This window comes from Coffea arabica, chromosome 6c, assembly GCF_036785885.1.
Source record: "Coffea arabica cultivar ET-39 chromosome 6c, Coffea Arabica ET-39 HiFi, whole genome shotgun sequence".
Lineage (NCBI taxonomy): Eukaryota > Viridiplantae > Streptophyta > Magnoliopsida > Gentianales > Rubiaceae > Coffea > Coffea arabica.
The window spans coordinates 9278263-9294981 of record NC_092320.1 but is presented as its reverse complement, the minus strand read 5'-3'; the positions used below and the strand labels follow the sequence as shown (position 1 = coordinate 9294981).

The 16719-nt window shown below is 36.1% G+C and overlaps 1 protein-coding gene and 1 long non-coding RNA gene across 3 annotated transcripts; both read left to right on the top strand.

Annotated features, from left to right (window-relative positions):
- The first annotated feature begins 7375 nt into the window (after positions 1–7375).
- Positions 7376–12600, top strand: LOC140003910 (probable lactoylglutathione lyase, chloroplastic). Of its 2 annotated transcripts, none has more exons than XM_072052701.1 (9): positions 7376–7670; positions 8921–9122; positions 9220–9344; positions 9511–9575; positions 9995–10207; positions 10317–10364; positions 11197–11304; positions 11397–11537; positions 12148–12600. In XM_072052701.1, exons 1-9 carry the CDS (start codon positions 7514–7516, stop codon positions 12187–12189), a joined length of 1101 nt encoding a protein of 366 aa, XP_071908802.1. In that variant the 5' UTR covers positions 7376–7513; the 3' UTR covers positions 12190–12600. The 2 variants fall into 2 exon arrangements, with proteins under 2 accessions (XP_071908802.1, XP_071908801.1); XM_072052700.1 differs by having other exon boundaries at positions 8918–9122.
- A 1384-nt stretch (positions 12601–13984) lies between these two features.
- LOC140007965 (uncharacterized) lies at positions 13985–14860 on the top strand. The gene is made up of 2 exons (XR_011815392.1): positions 13985–14446; positions 14615–14860. It is a non-coding gene; the product is annotated as an uncharacterized lncRNA (long non-coding RNA).
- The last annotated feature ends 1859 nt before the right edge of the window (positions 14861–16719 follow it).

Genomic DNA, 16719 nt, shown 5'->3' with positions numbered 1-16719 from the left:
TTGCAACTTTCCGTCGGAAAATTACGTTGTTTTCCGTGATCACATTTCCCTATCGCCTTTTTCCCTCACATACATCAAATCGCTACAATAATTTTTCCATGAAAAATGACGAAAAATGCAATTCAAACACAACCTTAGTACGCCTTACCCATCTTTGTGGTTGGTGGATTATTAGTATTACACAGGGTGAGGTTAAAAAAAAAAAGGTGCAAAATTTGAGAGGCACTCGATAAGGCCCCTAGGATAACTTGAATTGGTGTGGTGACAGTTGAATTGGAGCAAAGTGCTAATTTGGTGTTTAATGTAGATCTATTAATGTAGATCTATAACAGCTCTACGTTGTCTTTCATTGGTATTGTACAAGGAATGGTGATTATAGATAACTATTACAAAACAATTTTGTAGATAACGGTAAAAGTGTGACAAAAAATTAGGTGAGCATGAAGCGTGCTTTAAAAAAAAACAAAAACATTTTCAATGGCCTTTTCTTTACCATGATTTTTTTTTTTTTTTTTTGTCAAACTTCAGCTGTATTATATAATTCACCATGATGAAAACCAACATTTTACCATTTTTGGGTACGTGAATTCATTCAAGTTGCCGCGGGATGTGTGGAGGAATTCCCATACCGGACACCTACTCAAAGCTTAAAAAAATTTATTATGGATAACGATCTTTTCCCAACGTGCAAAATGTCCGACCCTAGTACAATCCGGCTAATTACTCTGAATATGGTCGAAAAAAAAAATTTCGGACGTCTACCGCTCTGACATGGATCTGTTGCAAATCTATGGCTGCCGGGCAGTTAAAATTTTTTTTTCCAGTCTGACACCGCTACCGGGCTGTGTCAGCCCGGCAGCGGAAAAAATCTTTTTTTTTTTTTTTCAAGTTGTCTGCTGACAATATGCAAAAAAAAACTGGCTGCCGGGCACTCTCAGCCCGGCAGCCAGTCTAACTTAAAAAAAAAAAAATTTGCAGAAGAAATTTTAGGACTAAACAAATGGTGCAGAAGAAATAGGTCCAAAGCCACGTCTGGAGTGAGTATGGATGGAGTCTTCTTTGTGGTCTCTGGCCAGCATAAAATAGACCAGCCATATGATTGTATAACAATAGCAAGGAAGTTGAGGGCCATGCTCCGGTCAGTGGAAGGGAGTCTAAACGGAAAGAAGAAGAAAAGTGCATTTCTTATACAATTAGCTGCAAAAGCAGTCACCAGACCTATGCATTGCATTCTGTTGCTTCTCACAACGGACTACTACTTGCATGGTTATCAGGATAAGGACTTCCCAAAGAAAAGCTTGAAGATCCTTCTTTATACCATTATGCTTTTTTTTTTTTTTTTTTTAAGTTAAACTGGCTGCCGGGCTGAGAGTGCCCGGCAGCCAGCTTTTTTTCGGAGAAGTTGTTGGCTACTGGGCCTTGTCAGCCCGGTAGCAAACAACTTAAAAAAAAAAAGATTTTTTCCGCTGTCTAGCTGTGTCAGACTGAAAAAAAAATTTTGACTGACTTTTGGTGCCGGGCTGTGTCATAGATTTGCAACAGAACCTTGTCAGAGCTGTAGACGTCCGAATTTTTTTTTTCTCGACCATATTCTGAGTAATTAGCCGTACAATCCACATTATAATCACTGGGCCTTTGGCACAGTGGCCACCACCTATTTGATGGGGTGGAAGACAAGGGTTCGAACCTTACCTCCTATCAAAAATGTCACATTTCAGTGGCTTGTTTTTAAAAAATTCAGACGGGTGTGCTATGCTGGTCCGGTGGTGGTTCAATCCCTTCCGACTTATCTCTGGGAATCTTTAGGCCCGCCCCCTTCCCCTTAGTATAGGATACGTTAGGTTTATCGTTTCCGAGCAAAAAAAAAAAAAAAAAAAGTACAATCCACATTATGCGATCATCTATTGCGTCTTTAAATCCAATTATTCCATCCTTTCTAGACAACAACAGCTGCTATAAAAGTCCAGCATCCATGAAATTCAATCTTCACGAGATTTGAAAATTTCCGCCTTCAATCGTCATTATAGAGCTTATATTCTACTACTATTGCACGTATTTCTGGTTGTTTTTTTGTGTTAAGGCTTCTCGCTGCACCAGTAATCCAGAGTGACTTATTAGCCTCAGCACAATAGTACAATCTTTAAAAGTACGAGCTTTTCCGTTACTAATATATTGTTGTTTCCTTTAATTGCCTTTAAAAGTTTTGTCGGCACCTAATCAGGCCTTACAAAATAAATAAATCGAAGATTTTAGGCATCTTCCCGCGTGTTTTAATACTCTATTCCAGCACTTTCTTTAAAGCAGAGAGTTTAGTGTATTATATTGACTTTAACGCAACTTCGACATTTTTTTAAGTGTAACCTGACAGTTTTTTAGCTCCTCTAATCCTTAAATACCAAGTATATGATTTGAATCCCGTAAAAGAAATCCCATCTCTCAACGCACTCTTCACACCCCAACTACTAAGTATAGGGTTCTAAACTCGGCAGCAAAAAAATACTCTAACAGTTCTTTCTTAACTATTGGATCGACTCCAGCGATTAACCTAACATTGGGTTTACTGATAGGGAAGTATTGTGCAGGTGTTTGGTTTATATTAAGGCTGTCAATCGAGTCTTGTGAGTTAAGTTTCGACAAGTTCAAGTTTGAATCACAAAAAAAAAAAAGGCTTTTGACTTTTGTGCTTCGAGCTTAAACTCATATCTTACAAATTATTAGAGTCTCAGACTTACATTAAGTTCAGCCCAAGTTTACAATTAAATATGTAATCATATATAACATATGCTTATAATTTATTTATTTATTTATGAAAATCATGTTTAATATTTATGTATTACTATGTGATTTTATATAAATTATTAATATTTTACTTTATAATATGTATAGTTTATATTATATATATATAATATACATTTAAATATAAAATTATTTGGGTCGGGGCTGTAATTAGGCCAAACTTAATAAAACACAAACTCATCCAACATTAAAAAATTGGGTCTTACACTTGTATTCAAACTCTCCCGACCCTGTTAAACCCAATCCTGTTAAACTAGAAGATCAGTCCTAATTTTCTAAAAACTGAGCGGGCCGGCCCGACCCATTGACAACCCAAGTTCATATAATGACCCTCTAATCTATTACTGGAATCAACCTGTCAAAGTTTACTCCGAATTATTCCCCCAATTCTGACAGCACGGGGTTTCTCATTCCCAAACTGATTTTGATTGCCCAATCCAATAGCAAACACCTTGCTGTACTATTTGCTAGGCGGAAGAGGCCCGAGGTTGAGTAGAAATCAATAGACATGCCATTGCTCGACGACTGATTTGAATCAAATTGAGTGACGAAAATCAATGTGCATGCAATTTTACGTCCACCTGCTTGCAACACAACCAACTCATGGTGGCGTAAATAACCAGATTTTGGTCGTTCAATTCAGTCAAATACTACTGTTGATCAAAATGACCATTTTTATCCCATATAATGCACAACCCAAAGCGGACGAAAACTCTCGCGATCATGCATTCCAAGCGAGAACTAGGTGGTGCTTTTTTTTCCTTTTCTCCTTCACTAAAGTAGCGAGTAGTATATAATAATATAAGAACACGGCCGCCTTTAGAATGATTTCATATGTAACAATGTCCCTGCTCGCTGGCGGTGGCCAAGAACTGACCGAATTCTAAGACCCAATATATAAGCTCTTTAAGTCGGCTGCCGTATCAAAAGAATAACTACTAACTCCTAAGTGTTGTGGCACTACACACTAGTATACATAACTGGTGGCCCCCGTGGATTTGGTGTTTGATGGCGGCGGCGCGTGACAGATACCAAACGGGGCTTTGTTGCTGGCAGGGAGCAGCAGTTTTGGGCCTCAAGCACATCTGCAAGTAAGTTTTGGATGATGGATGCTGAGCTTGGCGAAGCCATAAACTAGGGAAGGCAATCTTTATTTGTCATGTCCATAATTAATGACGGCCTCTATAATGTGAGTGGTGTAGCTCTTTTGGACCAAGAAAAGATGACAGCAAACCGTCTTAATTGTCGAGGGAGGCCCCTCATCCATCATGAAACAGGGCAGTATGAGAGGGGCGTCGAGCCTTAGCTGGAACTGGGGGTTTCTGGAATCCGGCCACAGCCAATGTGGGTGGGGGCATTGGAACTTCTTTTTCCTTTTCTTCACACTCAAAAACACTTGGGAACATTTTTGTACAACCTGTAACAGTTATGAAAGACGATCCATTTACAGTTTGTAGTGTGTGCGTGTGTGTAAAATGTTCTAATATAGATTTACCAGAGGGAAAAATAAAATGTTTAGCCCCCACAAAAGTGACATGTTTATGCATTATTTGAGCCTAACTTAGGCTCCGTTTGATAACACTGAATCTGAATTCTGAATTCTGAATACTGAAATAATTAATTTGCTGAATTTTAAGCACTGAAAAGAGATATATGAATGTCTGAATCTTAATGTTGAATCTATTTATACTGTTTGATAAATATTCATAACTTAATGCTTAAGAAGCTAAATTATACAATTTTGCCCTTCTATCTTTTAATCCAAAAAGGAAATAGAACCTATGATTTAATTAATTTAAAATTGTTAGGTATGAAAATGACAATGATTGTGAAGAGCAATGCATACAATGACAATATTTCTTTGTGTGGGAAAAGGGTATGGTTTCATCGTTTTGAAAATAGGAAAACGAGCTTTTAATACTCCAAAAGCACGTTCAATTACATTTCTCAATCTTGCATGTGCTTGGTTAAAGCGTTATTCTTTTGATCTTGGACGAGAAGCATTTCGAAAATCAGACAACCAATATCTAATATTTCGATATGGTGTCATAAAGCCACGTGTGTGTGGATAAGTTGCATCACATAAATAATATTTATCTGCACAAAAAAATATATATATCAAAATATAAATGTTTGTGGATGAAAATTATTACAAAAAAATACTATTGTTAAAAAAAATTTTTGAATAGAGAATATCAGGTTGTTTTGTTTAATTAGATAAGGATTTTAAATAGGAAATATTAGGTTGTTTAATTAGATAAGGATTTTGAATGTAATTAACAAACAGGGATATATTTGGTAGATAAGATAAAGTAGTTGAAGTAAATCTTTTGATTCTTATCAAATTAAGCATTCAGCTACGATTCTTGTGCTGAAAAAAATACATACAAATTCAGTACCATTTAATAAGTTCAGCAGGTGAATTTTTATTTATCAAACACCCACAACATCTGAATGCCTGAATGAATTCAGTTTCAGCACTTTTTTATGTTATCAAACAGGCACTTAGACTACAAACTATTGCACAGAAGTTATCTGAAAACACCAGTTCTATCTGAAAAGATGTTTGAGAGTTTGATAGTGCTGGTGGGATCTATTGAGCAAGTGCTGGAAAATATAATGCATGTCCTTCTTGCCTCCATAATTGATGATGCAATGCACCTAGTTAGATCAAAGATGATTGATCACATCGCGACCAGTAAATCCAAGCGGAAGCATCCCATCTGAAGCTGGACAAGTCTTTGCTGCTGGGGACTTCCACTTCAATGCCCCCGTGTCTACCGTCTCTTAGGATAACCCACGTCTTGTTTTCAATCTTTTTTATTTTGATGACTGAAATTGCACCACGTTGGTTGAAGCATGAGTGGAATGAGGGAACAAAAACTGCAGCAATGCATATTTTGTTCATGTGGGCTGTCAACCCCATCACCCTTTCAGGTTCTTAATCGGTTTAAACTGCGGAAAACAAAGAGGCAAGCTCAATTTTCAGCCTATAATTTCTCTTCATCCAAAGGTGTCAACTTTTCATATTTAGTACTGAATATCCCAAAGTAGTCAAAAGCTAATACTCCCAAATCATCCCTTCCACAGTCTTACCTACTTTCTAGATCCACCCAACTTCTTGATAGTCCTTAAGACTTACTAATGGGGAAGCAGAAGTAACGCTTACTTTTTTTTTTTTTTTTTCTAGTTTGAGACTAGAATCTCATGAGAACTTCAAAAATCGAATTAAAAAATCTCATGATAACCTCTCTGTCAATTAAGGAACGACCCATTTTTACTGTTTCCAAAGGGAAAAATTGGCCCATGTGTAGTCCAGAATTTAAGTGATCAAATGAACACCAGCTATCTGATTTTAATGAAGTACACAGCCCATAATTGGATGATCCAAATCCAGTGGCATATGAGTCCATAGTGCTGTCACAGAACATATTGTGGGCAATTAGAGTTGGCCCAAACTCGAAATATAGTAAGCAATTAGAGTCAAAGCGGAGCTTTGGTTACAACAAAATTTCATCACCTGCCTCGATAATTCTCGACTTCAACTCATGGTTCTGATGGAGCGGAAATTTTTTTTTTTTTAAATGACATACAATTGTTACGCAAGTAGCATTTATTTAGCAAAATAAATGATTTATAATTTGTTTGGTAAATATCAAAAGTGATACGTTTGTGATTCGTACAAATTACCAACATCAATCAACATGCCAAATCCTATCAATTTCCAACGGTGCACTAAATGCATAGATATGATTGCTCATTAATTTAGTTGATTTCAAAATAAAATTAGATTTTGCGTTTGTGGCCAAAAAATGTAAAGGTGAAATGTTTTGAGGAGCTTCGGGTTCAAGGCTATATATATATATATATATATATTTGAATAGTAAAGTCCTTGTAACTATGTTCGGAATTTAAATAAACTACTCCTTGAAGGTGAAATCTTAAACGTTCGGATTGCTATTTTAAAAAATTTTTGTAAAAAAATATATGTCATAACAATTTAATAGTATATAAAGTAAAAAGATGATTGAAAAATACGTTAATAAAAATCGCTAATTTTTTTGAGGAAAAAACTACACTCCAAATATGGCTAATACACAATTACAAGGAATGTTTTGATTAACAAAAAAAAAAAATTTTTTTAGGCGTTTGTTTCTATCAGCGAGATAAATATAAAATATTTTAATTTATACACAAATAAGTTAGACCGCAAGAGTTCAATTTACATTCATCTCCAAGAAAAATTAGAATTGTTAAAATTGGCCTCAAATAAACTTTTCAAGACAATCTACCCGTTTGCACCCAACAAAAGAAAAAATGAGAAAGAAGCAAGGTAGAATTGAGATTTGGGAATGAAAGCAAGAACCTTTTAGGGCGGAGAGATTGATTCGTGAAAGTCAAAAAGTAGGGATGATATTATGGGTGGGGGGATATGGTAAACCCGGAAACCAAACAGCTGCCAATCCAACACAATAATCTTCTCTGTCCTGGGTCCTGGGTCCTGGGTCCTGGGTCTTGGGTCCGGTGCTCACTCCGTAAATAACTTCCGCATCTAATTCCTTACTCACACCACCCTTTACTTCACTTCACAGGTTCTTTGCTCTGCGTATATCCATTTGACTTTTATCTCTCTTTTCTTTTTTGTACAAATTAAATTCTGTAGAAATCCGGTCATATATAGGAGAGAGTGAGCGGGCAACAGAGAAATAGAGTGACAATGGTGAGGATACTACCCATGGCGTCGTCCATTAGACCTTCGCTGTCTTCCTTCAGGTCTGCGGCTGCTGCAGGGCCTCCTTCTCGCTTCGCTGCACCCTTCGCTTCGCCATCCCACAATTCTTGTCGGCCGCTCAGTTTATTGCATCTCGGCAGTGGTAATATTTTCACTCTGATTTAATTTCATTAATTTTTTCTGTTCAAATTCGGTGTTTTTTGTGCGGCGAGAGGCCGAGGGGTGGGAAATTGACCCCTTTCATTTCTTGGTCGATACTTTGCTCGATGATGGTTTTTTCCCCCTTTCTGAGGAATTTTGCTATCTTATCGATGATTTTGCTACATTTTGCATCATAAAGGAAAAAGAATTCATCTGAGTTTCTATAATGTCCTTTTTTTTTTTTTAAATGAACGGGGTTTGAAAATAGGAAAAATGGTTTGCAGCCATTAATATTAAACTTAACTTGATTTTGAGTTGTGAAACTCTGATTGGAAATAGATGAATAACAACAGCTGCCAATTATGGCTGGATTATTCTTTTTTTTTTTTTAAGAAGTAAAAGGATTACAGTACACCATCCACAGACAAGTTGGGGTAATAATTCACAACAGTGGGCTACAACTCTCTTCTGGGAGACTTGAACCAAAGACCTCCTACTTCTGGAGCCTCAACCTTCACCACTAGACCAAGGCCTAATTGGTCCAATCACGGCTGAATAATCAATGAAATGTAATACCTTTTTTTGTTTTTTTGGGGTGAGTGGAGCTGAGAAACAAAGCTAATAGTTAATTACAGGAAAGACACATTACTTGCAAACTAATGGCGAGCTTGAGTTTGACAAGTCTAGTATTATACTGTAAATGTCTTCTACCTTTGTCCATTGGCTTTGTGACTCAACTGGTGAAATGTTTGCCCATGATCGACGTGCCGTCAGTTGCACAAAAAATTGTCTGACTTGCTAATTGAAGCCTGAAGGTTGCCTTAAAATTTTGTGCTTTCTTCATGCTTAGATGATTGGATTAGGGGCTTGGTTATAGTTCTCATGTTTGTCATTATCTGGCTTTCATTTTGTGTAGTTATTTCTTCAACTCAACTTTGAGTATTTTAAGTGAAACAGTTGATATATCTTGAGCTCGAATTTTGTCAAGTATGCCAGCTTATGATTTCTGGTTCTTGCTTCTTTTTCTTTTAAAAACTTATGAACGCTGAATAAAAATGTTTAAGTGAGATAATATTGCGTGTGATCCTGAATCCCTGATGGCCTATCATTTACATGTTGAAAGTCTATGGTGATGCCTGTATAGAGAAAACTGAAAGCCTTCCGATTATTTTTGTATGCTTACATTTAAGAAATTGCTACGCTAGGAAGATCAATACTCTTACGTCACAATATGCTTCTTTCTTTCAGCAGTTCCACAATCTCTGTCATTTGGCCTTAAAGCATCCAAGCTGTTAAGAGGAGAGGGAAGCAGCACTGCTGTTAGCGCTGCTGGGAATATAGCGCAAGCAAGCACTGCTGCTACTGAAGAAAATGTCTTGGAGTGGGTTAAAAAGGACAAGAGAAGATTGCTGCATGTTGTCTATCGTGTTGGGGACTTGGACAGGACAATAAAGTAAATTTACAATGACACGATTAATTTGTTGGTATTGTGTTCAGTTATTTTTTTCAATATTGACAATGTGCAAAGTTTATTTGAATGGTGGATGAAGATTCTACACAGAGTGTTTAGGCATGAAGTTGTTAAGGAAACGTGACATTCCTGAGGAGAGATATACAAATGCCTTTCTTGGATATGGCCCAGAAGATTCTCATTTTGTTATTGAACTCACTTACAGTAAGGAGATTTTTTTGAAACTACTCATTCCTAAGTTTCCTAATCCATGTACTTGATGATGTCTGGACGTTTAAGGCACTGTATATCAATCTTGAGTGCATTGTTTATACTTTGCATACCAAGGTGATTTGTTTCTGATGTTGTTTCCTGTTAATTTTGCTGCTAGACTATGGAGTTGATAAGTATGATATTGGAGCTGGCTTTGGACATTTTGGCATTGCAGTTGAGGATGTAAGTTTAGGCAAAATCATGTCTTTTCAAAGACATTCCAGAGGCTGTTTATGTTGGAGGAGTCTTCTTATAATAGTCTTATGCTACTTATTTTGGAATCAATTTTAATTCATTATTGAGGTCTGTTTGGAGTTATGCTGCTTTATTCTTTGGCTTTGGACAAAGATTCTATTGTAATGTTCTGATTTCAAACTTAATTGGAGAAAGCCATATCTTGGCTGCTATAGTTAACTATTTTAACTTGTAAAGAAAAAAGAAAGAAAGAAAAGGGTGATTTCTCAAGGCATGTGTCGAACAATTTCTCAAATCCTCTTATTTTTTATCCTAAGTTAACAACTTACTTCAGCAAGTTGTAAGGCTTAGGTTTGTTCTGTCATACTTAATTGCAATACTGATTAGCTGTTGTTTGCTGTCTGTAGGTTACAAAGACTGTAGATCTGATCAAAGCAAAGGGTGGTAAAGTTACAAGGGAACCAGGTCCTGTCAAAGGTGGCAAAACAATTATTGCATTTATTGAAGATCCTGATGGATATAAATTTGAACTTTTGGAGAGGGGTCCTACTCCTGAGCCACTATGCCAAGTAATGCTCCGAGTTGGAGATCTTGAACGTGCTATAAATTTTTATGAGAAGGTAGCACATTATCTGGACAAAGATGAAAAAGCAATTTGTATTAGTTTCTTCTGATCCTTGTAGTCTTGAGTAATATTAATCTGGATGACATTTTTCTGGTTACAATTAGGCTTATGGCATGGAGCTTCTTCGCACAAGAGATAATCCTGAATATAAGGTAGGTAATATTTCCTGATTATATTTTAGGTTTCAGTAAGAAGGGGAATAAAAAGTTTTCCTTTGATTATCAGAAACAAGAAAAAGACTTGGGTAGAAAAGTTTCACTGAATGGGTCCCATTTCTTTTGCTCCAAAGAAGTTCCTGTTGTACATTTCACTGAAGTTAGTTGAATATAGATTGTAATCAGATATACGTTCTTCCTTCACCCCTATGTTTCCTTGTTGACTTAAGCTTGACATGCCATGGGTGGGGATCTGTTAAAGATGATTATTCTTCTCTTCTTGTCTCAATGTGTCATTGCTGTGACAATGCAGTTAACTTTGTGCTAGGATTTTGATAGAACCTCTCTCTCTCTTTGAATTTCTAATTTTTCAGTGGCGAGCTTGCTTTATTCTAGAGCTGGTACTTGTTAGCCTTTTCTCGCTTTTTGGGATTCCAAGAATGAGCATAGTCTAGTTCCTGCTTTCTAGATGCTTGTTTTGGTTAAAGCTAATAAGGTTTTCTTGACCAAAATCCTTGGCTTATGAGCAATATGTTAATAATTTTATGCATTTTGAATCTTTGCCAAATTCTTAAATGTCCCCTTTGGACCTGATTCACTTTCGATTGGTTTGGAACGTGATTATATTGTCCTGCTTTCTACAATTTCAAATATTATGTTAGCAGTAGCCCAATTGGTGTTTCCGTAATTCTGCCATTTGAGCTCCTGCATGCTTTTGCTGCTTTTATATTCTTCATGAATTTGGAGTTCATGACTGAAGTTGAAGATAGTTGTCTCCAGCTGATATGATACTGCTTCTGTCCTTTGTTTCCACCTTTCTTTTGTGCAGTATACCATAGCAATGATGGGCTATGGTCCAGAGGATAAAAGTGCTGTAATTGAGTTGACATATAATTATGGGGTTTCCGAGTATGACAAAGGAAATGCATATGCACAGGTAGACTTTAGGATTTCCTCAAATTCCATGTGGTTCATGTGCAAGTTGAATACCAATGCTCAAGTTCTGCTCAAATGGATTGTCTTAAACAGATAGCCATAGGAACGGATGATGTTTATAAAACTGCAGAAGCAATTAGGCTCAGTGGTGGAAAGATTACCCGGGAACCTGGACCTTTGCCTGGTATCAACACCAAGATTACTGCTTGCCTGGATCCTGATGGTTGGAAGACAGTATGTATTTTACCTGAGAATTACTTTTATTTTGATTCTATGTGCTCTTGAAACTAACTAAAATTGCATAATGTCTGAGCGTGACTGAATCAGGTTCTTTATTTACCCTTTGGCTTGTTTAAATTGATATCGGGTCTTAAAAGAAGTAGCCTAACCACAAGCTTGACTATACCCGCTTAAAAGAGATTGGTCTGCTTAGTAGATAAGGACATATATTAGGCATTTTCTTCTCATAAATAGACGAAAGTTTTTTGTGTTTTACTTGGGTTCAGTGACAAATGTGTGCATAAATACGCCTGGTGAAACCTTCTAAGAAAACCAACGATCATACGATATTATCATGTTCAGATTATTCTTCCTCTCAGCTTTTACTAAGGCCCAAAAGACGACCTAAAAATTCATGTGGCTTCAACAAAGGATAAGGTCACCCCACTTTTATTTCTCAACTTATTGCTTTTTGTGTGAAAATGAGGTTGGCTATTACCTTTCCTTTTACCTCCATCCACCCCATGATCTGGACCCAAAAAAAAAAAGTTTTGTGTCAAGACGTACTCCCTTTATCTTGTAGAAGATTATGATCGATTTGCATTGTGTTGTCTTAAACTCGCAGGTTTTTGTTGACAATATTGATTTTCTTAAGGAACTGGAATGAGGTTTGATCTGGAATCAACGAGACAAACTTGTATAATTGATGAACCACGTCTGGAGAGTAATAATGCTTCTACAACGACAGCCCCACACTGGTTCCTATAGTGGACCCTCACCAAAGAATGTATTAAATTCCTTTTTGTAGATGAAATTAACAGAGATTGTTGTAGTAACCAGCATTATTGTGACCTCACAAAAGCTGGAAAGTAGTGTAGAAAAGGCTGAGATATGGTTTTGTCCTTTGTATCAGCATGTCGTCCTTCTGCAATTTATTCATGTATCCTCTGTTCCTGATCGAACTCTGTCATCTGGGATGGGCATAGAACTAGCGAGGAGGTTTTCAAAGGCCTATCCTCTATTCTGCGAGGCCTATGTAAATTTTGTCACTGGTTGAAATTTTCTTTGAGGATGAGCATTTCCAAGCTTTGCAGGGAGCTGTGACTAACTGGGTTAAGGTGTATTTTTGCCATATCGTTAGTGTTCCTGGATTTTTTTTAATACTCGACAAGAAGAAAACTCTGTCCGACTATTTGCCAGGGTAAACGGACAAGACCTTCGAGAGCCAAGCTTCCATTTATTTAGTTATTTATTTTTTTAAGCAGGGGAAGGGGAAAATTAAACATATGACGTTTAATTTTTTTAGAGTCTCAGTTTCTTCGGCGAGTCACATCTCCTTATATTGGCAAGTTCTTTGAATTGTTTATTACAATACTTCTACTGGCATTTTCTTTGAATTTGTTACTACAATTCTAATGTGCATGTTGTCCGTTTGCTACATTATTAAGAGAAAAAAATAATAGGTAATATTTTCTAGAGTAAACTATTTAGGAAACCTTTAAACTATTCTAATTGTCTTCAATTGGTCCTTGATTTATTTCAAATCCCAATTTGGCTCTCAATGATGGAAAGTATCAAATTTTCAAAATTTGATGATCTTTCCATCCATCTCTATTGTTAAAACAAATGGATCTAATGGTGAAAATGGAATGAATGATTAAAGTTTAATATTTTGTATTGTTGAGGATTGAGATCTTTTAACTGTCCCTAATTAATTTATTATTTTTATTGGATAGTAACATGGCTAAATTTCCCGACAAGGCAATAGACTTTTTTTGGGATAATTGCACAAACCTCCTTTGAGGTTTTGATAATTTCACTTAGCTTCTCTCAAGTTTAAAAATTACACATACCTCCATTAATATAGTAAAATATCTATAATGCATTCCACTTGGCAGACAGTTTCAAATTTAAGGCAATAAATTTACAAAATTCATTAAAAAAAATCTATTTTCTGTCTCCTGTCTATTTTTGCTCCTTTCTTTTCTAATTAATATAATTTCTTTTATTATCTTCAATTTTATGGATATTAGCAAATTGAAATTACAAAATCAATAGAGAGAGTAGATTATGTGCCAAATTAGAAGGACATGAAGAGACCCACAATAATAGAGAAATAAATAATGCAATTGATAATTGAAATAAAAAGAATAACTAAAGATGTGAAATTTGTTATGTTTTTTTGTTGCAAGAAATTTTTTTTTATAAAATATCATTAATTACATAAGGGTTTCTTTTATTGGATTAGAAATTTTTTATTATGATTTTATGATAGAGGTTGAATTTATTCTCTACTTTTGAGATATTAATATTTTTAGAACAAACTATCCGGAAGGTCACTAAACTTTTGCGATCATCGAATTTTTGTCACTGAACTATTAAAAATCTGGTTTTGGTCATTGAAGTGTTTAAAGTAAAGACTCAAGGTCATTCCGCTAAATTTAGTCGTTAAGTATGTTAGATTTGAGTGCCCGTGCGATTCCCAAAGCATAAAAATGTTGAATTTACTGCCGTCTCAATCTGCTCTTTCCAATTATCCCTACTCAAATCCAACGACACTGAAATTTTTCTCTTCTTCTTATAAAAATGCTTCCCTAAAACACTTGAAGCAACGAAACATCCCTTTTATCCGCAAAAAACATATCGTATGATTGATACATCTTTCGCCTTCCCTCTAGAGTCTTGCAATCTAATTTCAACTTGGATAGCTTGACGACCATATCAATGGAAATATCCTCAGACTTCACCTTCTTTTAAGCGAATTTTGCAATAATTCTATACGGGGATTTGATGGGCCGGTCATTTATAATCAAGCAAAGGTTGAGATTGTCGTCAGCCAGAGAGTAAAGCAGGTTTGGAAGTGAAATTTTGTGGGGTATTTTGGATGAATCTTTCGGTGGAATTTTCTTGAGGGTCAAGAAGAGGTAAATAAAACCTTCTTCTTCATTACCATTTTCATCTTCAAGAAATTCTTACTTTTCTTTTTTTCCTGCAGCTGGTTTATGGCAGGTTGTTCTAGGGTGGAGTTTTTTTCATTTTGTAAGAGCTTTTACTGCTTTTTATGACTGTTGCTTGGCTGATTCTGCCTTCAGGAGAAGGAGGACTGGTTGAAACCATTGAGATAGAAGTACACGATTGATGAATAGATTGAAGGATGGAGGTTGTGTATAGTGGCAAAGACAGAGGGGGTAGCTTGCTCCTACTTCCTCTAACTCAAGTTGGGCTTCTTCCATTTCCTTCTCCATCGTTGCAGCAGTAGCAGATTTTGTAATTTCATGGTTATTCCTTCTTTAGGTTTATAGAATAAGAAGAAGAAGATGGATGTCAAACTTCCTAAATTGCCCCTTTCTTTTGTCTTGGATATCGCACTGGCACTCAGATCTGACATTCTTAACGACTCAATTTAACGGAATGGTCTCAAGTCTTAAGTTTAGATATTTCAGTGGCCAAAACTGGACATTTAATAATTTAGTGATCAAAATTCGACGATTGCAAAAGTTTAATAGCCATCTGGATAGTCTGCTCATATTTTTAAGGTTGTAGAAGAGTTATAATGGCGGTTCTAAATTAGATTAGCTTGTATTGAGAAGGTAATTTAGCATTGATATTTAATTTTGGGGTACAATTGGTTGTCAATAGGGTTTGTGTGTGTCTTTTATTTTTTGCTTTTTGCTTGACAAGTATTAATACTGTATATACAATTTAAAAATTTTTGGATGGTTATTTGATTTTAGAACTTATATTTGAATGGTTGATAGGGATTAGACTTGTTGATTTATACAAAATGCAGAAGAAAATTATTGAGTATACAATATTTTTCTTTCTTTGTTTTGTATAAAAAAGCAATTTAGAATTTTTGTGAAAAAATCTATCTTATCAGACCTATGTTGTTACTAAATAGTAAAAGTAAGGGAGGTATATGTAATTTTTAAAATTTTAAGGGAGCTTTCTGTAATTATTAAAAATCTCTGAGGAGGTTTGTGAAATTATCCCTTTTTTTTTAATTACCAATCTAAGTTCGTAAAAAATTTAAAAGAAAATTGATGGGAAAACATAACGGTGTCTTTGGCTCTGGCCTCTATAAAAAGACAAGCAAAATAAGCGGAAAAGAGACACAATCGGGTACTGTCAGGCACAGGGACTTAATTGCAATTGGATTTAAAATTAGGGGGCATTAGTGTCATTTCTTACATGGAGTCAAATTTGTTAAAAGTTAGTTATAACAGATTTTTGCTGAAAGATTAGTTAGTTGCACGGAAATTCTTGCTAATGAGATTCTGTCTGATCATTGAAGTGTATAATTCCAGGCGATGTAATGGGATTGAGGGAGGAGATTAGTCATATTTATTTTCCCAAAATTCTCTGTCTCTCTCTTTCAATTTTTATCTCTCTCTCTCTCTCTTTCTTTCCCTCCTATTTCTCTTCTTCTACATTCAAACCTTTCCATGCCTGCTGGTCACAAATCCTTCTACTACCACATTGCCAAGGGCCTGACAAATTGGTATAAGAGCTGATCGATCCATGGTCAGTTACTGAAATTCAAATGACAGAAAACACTCGATTCAAGGTTTTGGAGGATCATCTCAAGAAGCAAGAACAGAAGCTACAGGAAGTCATAGAGAACGTCAGGAGTATACAGCAACAGGTAAAGGAAGAGATGACAGGTACAGATCAACGTATGGATTCGATCGTGATTGGAATGGAACAGAAATTCTAAGCACTTAGTTCGATGATGAAGACATTGTTGATCAAGGAAAAGAGTACAGGTGATGAGGCTAGGATGGGGAGAGATCGAACACCATTGCTGCCAACACCACCTAGTCACCAGAGATTGGATTTAGGAGCAGGAACTGAGGCAAATAACTGTGAATTTTTAGGTAGGATATCTGGCTATTCCCTTCCTAAACTTGAGTTGCATCAGTTCGGGGGAGAGAATCCACGTGAGTGGATCAGGAAATGTAACAAATATTTCATGTTGCATAGCATCCAGGAGGACTACAAGCTACTAGTGGTAGAGATGTTTTTGGAAGGGAAGGCTGATATGTGGTTTCAGGCGGTCAAATTGGAGAAACCACGACTAACATAGAGAGAATTTGAGGAATTACTTTGCCATAGGTTCAAGAGGACCTGTTGTAGGAACATTGTGGAGGAATTCAACAATTACAACAAACCGGCACGGTTGAGGCCTATCAGGAGA

Bases quoted from the DNA above. Each gene is read 5' to 3' on its own strand.
- LOC140003910 (XM_072052700.1), top strand. From the start codon at position 7,514: ATGGTGAGGATACTACCCATGGCGTCGTCCATTAGACCTTCGCTGTCT. The intron at 7,671-8,917 runs GTAATATTTTCA...TCTTTCTTTCAG, and splicing joins TTTATTGCATCTCGGCAGTG to CAGTTCCACAATCTCTGTCA. The intron at 9,123-9,219 runs GTAAATTTACAA...TGGTGGATGAAG, and splicing joins GACTTGGACAGGACAATAAA to ATTCTACACAGAGTGTTTAG.